The sequence below is a fragment of the Nansenia antarctica genome (genome assembly GCF_963989245.1).
Source record: "Nansenia antarctica genome assembly, chromosome: 9".
Classification (NCBI taxonomy): domain Eukaryota; kingdom Metazoa; phylum Chordata; class Actinopteri; order Argentiniformes; family Microstomatidae; genus Nansenia; species Nansenia antarctica.
In genome coordinates, this window is record NC_137679.1 from 8,548,943 (window position 1) to 8,562,510 (window position 13,568).

The window sequence follows — 13,568 nt, forward strand, 5'->3', positions numbered from 1 at the left end:
CCCTCTGACACTGTCTCCCCCTCTGTCTCCCCCTCTGTCTCCCCCTCTGACTCTGTCTCCCCCTCTGACTCTGTCTCCCCCTCTGACACTGTCTCCCCCTCTGACACTGTCTCCCCCTCTGACACTGTCTCCCCCTCTGACACTGTCTCCCCCTCTGTCACTGTCTCCCCCTCTGACACTGTCTCTCCCTCTGACTCCCCCTCTGACACTGTCTCCCCCTCTGTCTCCCCCTCTGACACTGTCTCCCCCTCTGTCTCCCCCTCTGACACTGTCTCCCCCTCTGTCTCCCCCTCTGACACTGTCTCCCCCTCTGTCTCCCCCTCTGTCTCCCCCTCTGACACTGTCTCCCCCTCTGACACTGTCTCCCCCTCTGACACTGTCTCCTCCTCTGACACTGTCTCCTCCTCTGACACTGTCTCCCCCTCTGTCTCCCCCTCTGTCTCCCCCTCTGTCTCCCCCTCTGACACTGTCTCCCCCTCTGACACTGTCTCCTCCTCTGACACTGTCTCCCCCTCTGACACTGTCTCTCCCTCTGTCACTGTCTCCCCCTCTGACTCTGTCTCCCCCTCTGACACTGTCTCCCCCTCTGACACTGTCTCCCCCTCTGTCTCCCCCTCTGTCACTGTCTCCCCCTCTGTCTCTGTCTCCCCCTCTGTCACTGTCTCCCCCTCTGTCACTGTCTCCCCCTCTGACACTGTCTCCCCCTCTGTCACTGTCTCCCCCTCTGTCACTGTCTCCCCCTCTGTCACTGTCTCCCCCTCTGTCACTGTCTCCCCCTCTGACTCTGTCTCCCCCTCTGACTCTGTCTCCCCCTCTGACACTGTCTCCCCCTCTGTCACTGTCTCCCCCTCTGTCACTGTCTCCCCCTCTGTCTCCCCCTCTGACACTGTCTCCCCCTCTGACACTGTCTCCCCCTCTGTCTCCCCCTCTGACACTGTCTCCCCCTCTGACTCTGTCTCCCCCTCTGACACTGTGTCCCCCTCTGACACTGTCTCCCCCTCTGACACTGTCTCCCCACACTGTCTCCCCCTCTGTCTCCCCCTCTGAAGCACTATGCAGACTAGCTATCTAGTGTTCACGGACATCTTCCAACACCTCACTGGTTGAATGCAAGGTACCTGCCTGCTTTATAAAAATCCCTGTTCCCAAAAAGGCCTTAATGACTGCAGACTAGTGTCCCTGACCCCTGTGGTCATGAAGATCTTTGAGCGCCTCTGAGGCTGTGTCAACTTCACAGGCAGTAGTATTGCAATTATTTCCCAACTATACTTATACAGCAGTGCTCAAAAGGAGGGCTCGTCCGGGATTTGAACCCGGGACCTCTCGCACCCTAAGCGAGAATCATACCCCTAGACCAACGAGCCTCAATGTATACCCCAAACCCAGCATTCCAACACCCTCCTCTTCCAGTCCTGTGTGAATCTCTAAATGTAGTGATGTGGCATGTCTGTATTTAGAACTTTGCTGCCCTCTTGTGGTAGTCTAGAACAATTTCTAATTCATCTGAAAAACCGTCAGTGGCCTTATGAGCCCTTTCTCTGACTTTGAGTTATCTGAAGGGGGGCTCGTCCAGGATGTGGACCTCATGCACCCTAACCCAGAATCACACCCCAAGACTAAATAGCCACCTATTACCTGTACCCTTGGGGTTTGAATCCAATCTCTACCACATTAGCCTGTGTTTGAGAATCTAGGGTTAGTGATGTGGCATCTTTATGCTGTCCTGTTGCTAGAGTGGCAGATGTATCAGTAAGTTTATATGTTATTACTGTTTTATATGCTCCCTCAATCGTCTATAGTCTAAAACTAAAACACGTATTAAAACAGAAATATAATGGAATTGGAAAATGCTAATGCAATATGTGACTTCATTGGCTGGTGCGGGTACACATCTGTAGTGTGAACTTGTTGATACAGAGAGGTGCTGTTTGTGGGCAGGTTAAAGTGCAGGACAGAGAGAGCATGATCATTTACACGATGAAGCAAATTGCTGAGTTTACAATTATTTTTGACCAAACTCGTAGACTGAAGACCCACCTCTTCAGGTTACACCTTAACTGCTCCTCCTGAGACATCTTCTGCCCTCAGCACTACGTCTCCTAAAGACGCCCGCTTTCCCCTCTACTGTGTCCCTAAGAACTTCTATCGTCCCCCTTGTACTGTTTCTCTGTTCCTCCAGTATTCCCCCCCCAAAAAAAAAAGTTTTAGAAGAAGGTGGTAGAAGAAGGTTTCTCCTTCTATCAATGGCCCCGGGCCCGAGCTAGATTACTCTTCCTGCCACGAATGGTGGACTGATGATTCACATGCTTAGTATTCAAATGTATTGATTGTAAGTCGCTTTGGAATAAGGCGTCTGCTAAATGCCAAACATTTAAATGTAAATGTAACTCACTTGCAATGGAATGTCATATCCTTGATGTCCTGTTTGGTTGTTTCTGCCTGTGTCACATATAGCCATGGCCTCTTGCCCCTATTATTGTTGTTTCTGCTTCATCAACTTCACTCATACCAGGTCTAGAAATGTTTACCAGACTATTTATGACGCTTAAAACAAGGGCTCGTCCGGGATTTGAACCCGGGACCTCTCGCACCCAAAGCGAGAATCATACCCCTAGACCAACGAGCCTGTTTTCAGGAGAGTAAACGTAGTCATTAAGTATGGCTCTCCACCCCCGACGTCATGGATATGTGACATTCCTGTCTGCCGTCTAACCTGTCTAACCTGACTTGTCAGGATACCTCAGGCTGTGTTGCCAAGCTGCCCTCTAGTGGTGGTTGTGCTTACATCCAAAGGTTATTGTTTCGAATCCCACCAGCAGCAAAAAAACAAACAAGCAACGTCTCCAAAAGTTTTTTGGGGTGTAAATTCAAGATCCCTTTCTTTTATGTTCAGCCATGAACTTGTTGCACTGTTGTCCTATATCTTTGCATACTGGCAGAGTATGAGCATGGGTTGCTAGCCTACAGAACACTACTATTCTGTCATGAACTGGCCTGATAATGAATCATTGTTCTTCTATATTTGATGACTTGTTTGATCGATTGATGATGGATGAAAGTTGGATGGATGAAAGTTGTGAATGAATTGCGAGCGTAAACGCTTTTCTATAATACTACTGATGACGTATCAGGGTCTTGAAGGGTTGTCCCATTTCATAGGGGAAGATTTTAACCACTACGCCTTGTGGCTCTGTTCGCCTTGCCTCCAAAGTGGGTGGCACTCCAAAACGAGCCGTAGTCTAGAACAATTTCTAATACATCTGAAAAACTGTAAGCAAAACTACATGGAAAAGCTCTTATCTTATGAGCCCTTTCTGACTTTGAGTTATCTAAAGGGGGGCTCGTCCAAGATGTGGACCTCATGCACCCTAACCCAAATGCAATGTGACCTCATTGGCTGGTGCGGGTACACATCTGTAGTGTGAACTTGTTGATACAAAGATGTATTGTTTGTGGGCAGGTTAAAGTGCAGGACAGAGAGAGCATGGTCATTTACACGATGAAGCAAATTTCTGAGTTTACAATTATTTTTGACCAAACTCACTTACAATGGAATGTCATATCCTTGATGTCCTGTTTGGTTGTTTCAAGCTTGTGTAGTAGTGGTCATTTATTAGCCCTTTCTCTGAGTCACATCTCATATTCAACTCGTTATGTTGGCCAAATATGGCCAGATTATACTGTAGTTATTAGTAAGTTATTAATTAGTAAGTAGTTATAGTAAGTTATTCAGTGATTATTGCCAAAGCATTACTCTATATCATTCATATTCATATACATTTATATTATTCAATACATACTTGATGGCCTCCTGCCCCTATTATTGTTGTTTATGCTTCATCAACTTCACTCACAGGTATAGAAATGTTTACCAGACTATTTATGAAGCTTAAAACAAGGGCTCGTCCGGGATTTGAACCCGGGACCTCTCGCACCCAAAGCGAGAATCATACCCCTAGACCAACGAGCCTGTTTTCAGGAGTGTAAACGTAGTCTTTAACGAAATAGAAACGGGATTGGGCCTAAGTATACTTTCAGTTATCTAAAGCACCCAACGTGAGAATCATACCTCTAGACCAGAGGTTCTCAACCCTCTCCTCTGGGACCCCCAGCCGCTCCACATGTTTGATCTGTTCCACCACCAGCACACCTGATTCAACTGATCAAGTATAAAGCAATTATGGTTTGTACTTGATCAGTTGAATCAGGTGAGCTGGTGGTGGAACAGATCAAACATGTGGAGCGGCTGGGGGTCCCCGAGGAGAGGGTTGAGAACCACTGCTCTAGACCAACGACCTCATTGGCTGTTGACGGTACACATCTGGGAGGCGTTACATCATAGGGGTAGTCTACAGTGTAGCTTATGAGCTCTTTCTCTGGCTGTGTCACAGTCAGCGTAGACCTATTGTCTACATGTGTGTTGTCAACTATAACCTCGATGAGAGGACGTGTTGACATTATTTCCCTGTATACTTTTATTTCTCTAAAGGAGAATTTTAACCCGGGACCTCTCGCACGGTAAAATACACACTATAACACTGGGGCAGAGTACATTGCGATGTTAACACCAATGGTGATGTAAAATGTAATTTTTTCTTTAATGAAATGAATTATACATCATCAAAACATGTTGTGTTACATGAAACATTTAGTTTTTTAAGACTTAAGAAAAAAAAACTTTTGGACAGTAGTGTCCTCAGGTGGATTCGAACCTAGGTCTGAAAAAACCTTGCCTTTGCCGTTTTTGAATGGGGGGGAGGTCACCGGTTCGAATCCCACCAGCGCCCGAAAAAAATGTGTGTACATTTAAGATCCCTTTCTCCAACATCTTGCTTTTTGTGACATAACAAACAGAAGTGTATAGACGCTTGCTGTTGTTTTAATGATTTAATGACTGTGCTATGGGCCTATAGGTCTGTTACTCTATTCAAGTCAATTTCCTGTATGTGCAAAAATGCTTTACTCTATATTACTATACTTTATAAACACATGAGGAAGCATGTCTCTAACAATTGAGAAAACAATTGAGAATAGGATTCTGTTGAATAGGCTGTGTCAACTTCACAGGCTTGCAAGTTGCAGTATTGCAACTATACTTCTACAGCATTGCTCAAAAGGAGGGCTCGTCCGGGATTTGAACCCGGGACCTCTCGCACCCTAAGCGAGAATCATACCCCTAGACCAACGAGCCTCAACGAATACCCCAAACCCAGCATTCCAACACCCTCCTCTTCCATCCCTGTGTGAATTTCTAAAGGTAGTGATGTGGCATGTCTGTATTTAGAACTTTTCTGCCCTCTTGTGGTAGTCTAGAACAATTTCTGAAAAACTGTAAGCAAAACTACATGGAAAAGCTCTACCAGTGGCCTTATGAGCCCTTTCTCTGACTTTGAGTTATCTAAAGGGGGGCTCGTCCAGGATGTGGACCTCATGCACCCTAACCCAGAATCACACCCCAAGACTAAATAGCCACCTATTACCTGTACCCTTGGGGTTTGAATCCAATCTCTACCACATGAGCCTGTGTTTGAGAATCTAGGGTTAGTGATGTGGCATCTTTATGCTGTCCTGTTGCTAGAGTACCAGATGTATCAGTACATTTATATGTTATTACTGTTTTATATGCTCCCTCAATCGTCTATATTGAAATGTGGTTATTAAAACTAAAACACGTATTAAAACAGAAATATAATGGAATTGGAAAATGCTAATGCAATATGTGACTTCATTGGCTGGTGCATGTACACATCTGTAGTGTGAACTTGTTGATACAGAGAGGTGCTGTTTGTGGGCAGGTTACAGTGCAGGACAGAGAGAGCATGGTCATTTACGCTATGAAGCAAATTGCTGAGTTTACTATTATTTTTGACCAAACTCACTCGCAATGGAATGTCATATCCTTGATGTCCTGTTTGGTTGTTTCACGCCTGGGGAGTAGTGGTCATTTATTAGCCCTTTCTCTGCCTGTGTCACATCTAGATATGGCCTCTTGCCCCTATTATTGTTGTTTATGCTTCATCAACTTCACTCACAGGTATAGAAATGTTTACCAGACTATTTATAACACTTAAAACAAGGGCTCGTCCGGGATTTGAACCCGGGACCTCTCGCACCCAAAGCGAGAATCATACCCCTAGACCAACGAGCCTGTTCTCAGGAGACTAAACGTAGTCTTTAAGTATAGCTCTCCACCCCCGACGTCATGGATATGTGACATTCCTGTCTGCAGGCTGTGTCAGGTTACCTCAGGCTGTGTTGCCCTCTGTGCTGCCCTCTAGTGGTGGTTGTACTTACAGCAATGTGACCTGGAAATAATACTCTCGCTTTGTCAGCACTAACTTGATTAGTTGAATCAGGCGTGTTAGTGCTAGAATGGAGCAAAAAAAAGTGCAACCTTGTTCAACACCCGGAGTAGAGTTGAGAAACTCTGCTGTAGCCTGTATACTGATTTCACAGCTTGTGTTTGTGTGTGTGTGTGTGTGTGTGTGTGTGTGTGTGTGTCTGTGTGTGTGTGTGTGTGTGTGTGTGTGTGTGTGTGTGTGTGTGTGTGTGTGTGTGTGCGTGTCAGGAACCCAGCCCATGAAGGTATACTGTCACTATGGGAGATGGTCCGCCTGATCAACATGCTAATTGTGTTCCGCTTCCTCAGGATCATCCCCAACATCAAGGTAACAGCCTGGACAAGGATGAAGGGATGAAGGGATGACATGTTGTCGCATTGATTTTGGTCTCTGCCATTTTTTCAACGGGACTTACCTGTGTAAATAAAGGATACATAAATTATATACACTTTTAATTATAAAAAAAAGTTTAACATAAACCAATACATGATCCTTACAAGTTGTACCTCGTTGTAAAGGTGACTAATCAGGCTTTCCAACGATACAAAAAACAATACCAATTGGTATTAGTAAAGGGGAGGAATAATCGACCGAAATAACGTTTCCAAACTTTTTTGGAGGAGTTTATAATGAGAACATGACTGTTGTTGTTATTATTACTTCTGGTATTTTCCCACTGTGATGTTGTCTTCATGTTCCTCCATAGCTAATGGCTCTTGTAGCCAGCACCTTGGTAGACCTGGTGAAGAACCTCCGAGCCTTTGCTGGGATATTAGCGGTGAGACATTCTTTTTTTCCCTTTTTTTTATCACTTGAGTATTTATTGGGTTTCAGCATAGACATGGACAGAACATCATATCTATCTATCTTAAAGAGTCAAACAGAGGGCAAAGAAACTAAGCATAACCCCTAAACAGATGGAAAAAAACAAAGCAAGAAAAAGAAGAAAAAGATGTCTGGAGGTGTTTCAATAAACATGTTACCAGTAATATATTCTGAATGGGTATTCAATTAGAAGGTGTCACGTTTCATACAAATGTTCAATTTTTCCCAGTATGTTTCAAATATATTGATTTGGAGTCTCAAAAGGTATGTCATCTTTTCCATAACAAAAATGTCTTGGACAATTTCCAGCCACTGTTCCTGTTTTGGGGGGTTAATATTAAGCCGGTTTCTGGTAATAGCTTTCTTACATGCTGCAAGTAAAACTTTAGTCAGATGTTTTCTCTCACGGTGAAACATTCTTAACAGAATTTTTCAACTTCGTAGCCCTCTACAGCTCTTTCACAATCTCCCCTCAACTCATTCTCACTTTGACTATAGTATCTGTTGACTGTGTAGGACAGTAAATATGTGTCTTCCTCCCCCTGGTCTTTGAAGGTGGTGTATTATGTGTTTGCTATGCTGGGGGTATGGCTGTTTGAAGGAGCCATCACAGCACCTGGTAATGTGAGGTATGAGAAAACTGACAATACAGTATATTATGCCATTTAGCAGACACTTCTAGTACAGTGCAGTTCTCCACTGGTATACGAGGGGTGTTATCATTCATCATACTAGCTACAGGGTATGTGAACATATTGAATAACAGGGTTCCCACGGGTCCTTGAAATCCTTGAAAGTTTGTGAATTTGAAGAAGAAAAAAAATCAAGGTCTTAAAAGTTTTTGAAAATAGACATGGGTCATTGAAAGTGCTTGAATTCCCCCCTCTCTCTCTCTAAAAATAATAATATATATAAATAATATATATACTGTACTTCGTCAACTAGTAAATAAGTCTCTGTATTGCTTAACTTAGAGAAGTGGTAGAGAAGGCAAGAGACCATCTAGTGTTCACACATTCAAGCCTCTCTTTTTAATTGTTGTCTGTGAGCGGATAGTTCCTATTATTATCAATTCTCATCTAGATCTGTCTCAAACTATGCCGTGTTGGGTCCTTGAATTTGAGGGAATTGAGTCTTGAAAGTCCTTGAAAGGTGTTTGAATTTGATGTTTTAGAAGGTGTGGGAACCCTGCATCCATCATACTAGCTGCAGGGTATGTGAACACATTGAATAAGCATAACTACAGTTGTATTGATGTACGGTTGTGTTTCTGCGGGCCTTCCATCCCCAGTCTGATGAAGACGACCGCCAACACCACAGCAGAATGTGGTTCATATGAACAGCTTGGCTACTGGCCAAACAACTTTGATGACTTTGCAGTGAGTACCCCTAAGTCCTAACCCTCTTCCGACGGTTTATGGTCAATGTAATGTAAATACTAAAACATCTGGGAAGGGAATACATATTTGTGCTAAATGATATACCGTAAGCTACATTCATTAGAAGTAAAAAAAAAAATCGTAGAAGTAAAAAATTGTGACTCTGTGAATGCTACACGTTGGTGAGTTATCCATACCATGTGAGCACTTTGGTGTCTTGAAAAGCACTATATATACATGCAATACATTATTTGTATTTGTATTATTTTATTATTATTATTATTATTATTATTATTATTATTATTAGTAGTAGTAGTATCCCTTCAGCTATCAGACTACTTAACTCAGATGGTGATCACTTCAAGTAGACTTCCCGTGCGCTGTTCTAAGTCGAGTCGTTTTTTGTTTTTTTTAAATGTCTTTTTTTTTTACACATCTAAAAGGTGCCCTTTAATGACCTAGTTGTCTGTTTGCTGAACTGTGCTTGACATGACATTGTACTGTTGTAGGTTGGTTGTGTCTGAATGAGGAGTAAAGCTACAAATGAACTGCCCCCAGTGGGATCAATAAAGTCGTCTGAATCTGAATTATTATTCTTAATATTATTAATAAATATGATTACTTATTGTACAACGTTAATGTTCCCTGTGTCCTCAGTCGGCCCTGGTCCTCCTCTACAACATCATGGTGGTGAACAACTGGAACGTCTTCCTGGATGTCTACTCCAGATACACCTCTGAGTATGTCAGTCAGATACACACTGAGTATGACAGTCAGATACACTCTGAGTATGACAGTCAGATACACACTGAGTATGTCAGTCAGATACACTCTGAGTATGACAGTCAGATACACTCTGAGTATGACAGTCAGATACACTCTGAGTATGACAGTCAGATACACACTGAGTATGACAGTCAGATACACACTGAGTATGTCAGTCAGATACACACTGAGTATGACAGTCAGATACACACTGAGTATGACAGTCAGATACACACTGAGTATGTCAGTCAGATACACACTGAGTATGACAGTCAGATACACACTGAGTATGACAGTCAGATACACACTGAGTATGACAGTCAGATACACTCTGAGTATGACAGTCAGATACACTCTGAGTATGACAGTCAGATACACCACTAAGTATGACAGTCAGATACACTCTGAGTATGACAGTCAGATACACTCTGAGTATGACAGTCAGATACACTCTGAGTATGACAGTCAGATACACTCTGAGTATGACAGTCAGATACACTCTGAGTATGACAGTCAGATACACTCTGAGTATGACAGTCAGATACACACTGAGTATGACAGTCAGATACACACTGAGTATGACAGTCAGATACACACTGAGTATGACAGTCAGATACACACTGAGTATGACAGTCAGATACACTCTGAGTATGACAGTCAGATACACTCTGAGTATGACAGTCAGATACACTCTGAGTATGACAGTCAGATACACTCTGAGTATGTCAGTCAGATACACACTGAGTATGACAGTCAGATACACTCTGAGTATGACAGTCAGATACACTCTGAGTATGTCAGTCAGATACACACTGAGTATGACAGTCAGATACACTCTGAGTATGACAGTCAGATACACTCTGAGTATGACAGTCAGATACACACTGAGTATGACAGTCAGATACACACTGAGTATGACAGTCAGATACACACTGAGTATGACAGTCAGATACACACTGATTATGTCAGTCAGATACACTCTGAGTATGACAGTCAGATACACCACTAAGTATGGCATTCAGTCAGTCAGTCAGTCAGTTAGTCAGTCAGCGTACCTGTGTGTCTCTCAGTATGTTTCTCAGTAAAATGTACATTTTGAACGTCTGTGATGATTGAATGGTGTCCTCCTTGTCTAGGTGGTCCAAACTGTACTTCATCGCCTGGTGGCTCACCTCCTCTATCATGTGGGTCAACCTGTTCGTGGCTCTGATCCTGGAGGTACGGCACCTTGCTGTTATTATACAGACTTGTTCTATGTTTTGTCTTTTCTACGGCGTTCTGTTTGTTTACCGGCTTCTTCAACCATGTGATCAGATGAAAGGATGTGACCAGATGATGAACAGTAAAGATACTAGGATGTACACGGCTAAGAAATATAACTGTTTAAACTTTAAAGGACGCATGCATAATAAACCACAACTTGACATCACACCAATACATTCGAACAAAGAGACGCAAACTTCCATACTGTATACAGTACTCATCTGTTGATGCCATTTTCTTGAACCTTTTTGCATATACTGTATGTGACACAGTCTGATCATTTGGTCCGCATGTCGGCAACCAATCAAAATGTTCAGACGTTTCTTTTGAAACACGGAACTACGTTTCAACGTTGTTGAGAATCACAAACACAAACTCTCTAGTCAAGCCAAAATGCTGCAATGCAATGGATGGGGTGAGTAATCCCCCACTGCTACATAGTTAACTATAACACTACTTTACATTGTTAGCAGGCTCACAAAACAAGCTGTGTCAGTTGACTAGCGGACGTGTCATTGATTTTCAACAACGCGGAAACGTATTCAAATTCTTTCGAACGAAAAGTCAGATCATTACATCGGATCCCGACATGAGGACCAAAGCATTAGAACGTGTCTCACATATTTTCTCCATTTACACTCAGAACTTCATCTACAAGTGGGACAGGAGCCAGGAGTGCTCAGTGTCTGGTGTGGAGAGAACCGACCTGGAGACCACTGTCCAGCTCATGTTCAGGTAGGAGAACACAACGACACAACACAACACACCACACCACAACACAACACAACACAACGTGACGTTAGAATTATAAGGTTCTATCTCCATTTTTGGTCAAAATTGAGTTTTTTACATAATCTGATCCATTAGGTGTTTATTAATGCCTGTGTGGTGTTATTTTTAAAATGTTGACATTTTTTTAGTTAGTCATTCATAAAATACAAAAGTTCCATCTCACAAAACATAATGGAATGTAAAAACTTTGACGCTCAATATCTCTGAACTGCCCTAAACGGAGATAGAACCTTATAATTCTAAGCTCACGACAACACAACACAACACTGACCTAACACTGATCTGCTGTATCTGAACTGGCTTTAGCTTTGGCTCTCCAGGTAGGACAGTACATACACTGTCTGCCTGACCTAGCTTTGGCTCTCCAGGTAGGACAGTACATACACTGTCTGCCTGACCTAGCTTTGGCTCTCCAGGTAGGACAGTACATACACTGTCTGCCTGACCTAGCTTTGGCTCTCCAGGTAGGACAGTACATACGCTGTCTGCCTGACCTAGCTTTGGCTCTCCAGGTAGGACAGTACATACACTGTCTGCCTGACCTAGCTTTGGCTCTCCAGGTAGGACAGTACATACACTGTCTGCCTGACCTAGCTTTGGCTCTCCAGGTAGGACAGTACATACACTGTCTGCCTGACCTAGCTTTGGCTTGGAGTCTTCTTTTGGCTCCAAGGCACGAAGCTGGAACGTTGACTTTGTGCTGCCTCTTGTTAGATAATTGAGCAATTAAGCGTAATACCTTCTATTATTTCACTTGTGCTTCGCCGTTTTGCTTTTACTACAGCCTTGCGTCGTTCGGCGTTATAGTGTTTTGGGCTTGCGTTATGCTAATTGATTGGCTTCATGATTGGCTTCTGCTGCATTTGCTGGATATTTGGCAGAGCTTAGCTATCCCATCAGACACTGCTGTTAATTTGGTTCCCATTCAGCACAGCAGCACCTGCGTATAGAAGGTATCTGCTTGGCATACGCAAAGTGGAAACCTCTGCTGCCAACTTTGTCATTTCAGAAATGGCATATACAGGTTATGTTCAGATTCAGATTCAGATTCAGACAACTTTGCTGATCCCACTGGGGGCAGTTCATTTGTAGCTTTACTCCTCATTCAGACACAAACAACCTACAACAGGACAATGTCATGTCAAGCACAGTTCAGTAAACACACAACTAGGTCATTAAAGGACACCTTTTAGATGTGTAAAAAAATAAATAAATAGAAGAAATCCGAAAAATAAAAGAACTACTCGACTAAGAACAGTGCACGGTAAGTCTACTTGAAGTGATCACCATCTGAGTTCAGTAGTCTGATAGCTGAAGGGATAAACAGATTTGGAGTGACGGTTGGTCTTGCTCCGAGGAACATTACAGTAAAACGACGGCCGGAAGGCAACAGCGATAAGTGATGAGGCAGAGCATGGAGGGGTTGGCTGATAATGTTCTTTGCCTTCCATGTGATTGATGTATGTCTTTTAAGATTGTCCTCTCTGGTTTGCAGAGGACAGATACTAGAACCGACTGAAGAGGAGATTGTTACTAAGCTTCACCTGCACCCACACCTTCATCTGACTATGTGACGTCACAGGTCTGATCACAGATCTGTGTGTGTTTCTAAGCATCTGACTATGTGACGTCACAGATCTGATCACAGATCTGTGTGTGTTTCTAAGCATAAGAAGTTCTATGACATCTGTGTGTGTTTCTAAGCATAAGAAGTTCTATGACATAAATCGAACGCAGTGCCAATTTTATTTAAAGTGTGTTTGACAAGTGCCGGTTTCAGCTTGCATTGCTTGCGTTTCTGTGAATGTGCTTGTGCATACCTTCCCTAGGAAAATAGAATGAGTTTGTATAGTGTTGCTCTACAGTATTTAATGAGTCAGATTAGATAACCGACATTACCCTGTATAATAATCTCACCTGTGAAGTGCTTGAATTCTGCCTGAAAAGGCACAATAAACTCCTAAAGTTTCAGCATCATCTACGATGACTTTCATTGTGCAGTTTCGACTTTTTTCACTCTACCTTGAAGGAGTTGAAAGGCAGGTTTCCATCGTTGCATGTGAAGACTCTGATCAGACAAGAATGAAGATAGCATGCAACCTGTGTATTTGTGTGTGTGTGTGTGTGTGTGTGTGTGTGTGTATGTATGTATGTGTGTGTGTGTATGTGTATGTGTGTGTATGTGTGTGTGTGTGTGTGTGTG

At 43.1% G+C, this 13,568-nt stretch overlaps 1 protein-coding gene across 1 annotated transcript in view; it reads left to right on the top strand.

The window, feature by feature from the left end:
- The window catches only part of LOC308165084 (two pore channel protein 2-like), a gene marked incomplete at both ends in the record, with an annotated part of 91,813 nt that extends 78,874 nt beyond the window's left edge, over window positions 1-12,939 (top strand). Inside the window, 8 exons of the mRNA XM_080539182.1 lie at window positions 6,569-6,668; window positions 7,048-7,119; window positions 7,722-7,795; window positions 8,458-8,545; window positions 9,203-9,285; window positions 10,447-10,528; window positions 11,217-11,308; window positions 12,861-12,939. Coding sequence (XP_080395308.1) covers window positions 6,569-6,668; window positions 7,048-7,119; window positions 7,722-7,795; window positions 8,458-8,545; window positions 9,203-9,285; window positions 10,447-10,528; window positions 11,217-11,308; window positions 12,861-12,939 — 670 coding nt within the window. The remainder of the gene's footprint in view (window positions 1-6,568; window positions 6,669-7,047; window positions 7,120-7,721; window positions 7,796-8,457; window positions 8,546-9,202; window positions 9,286-10,446; window positions 10,529-11,216; window positions 11,309-12,860) is intronic.
- Between the last annotated feature and the right edge of the window lie 629 nt (window positions 12,940-13,568).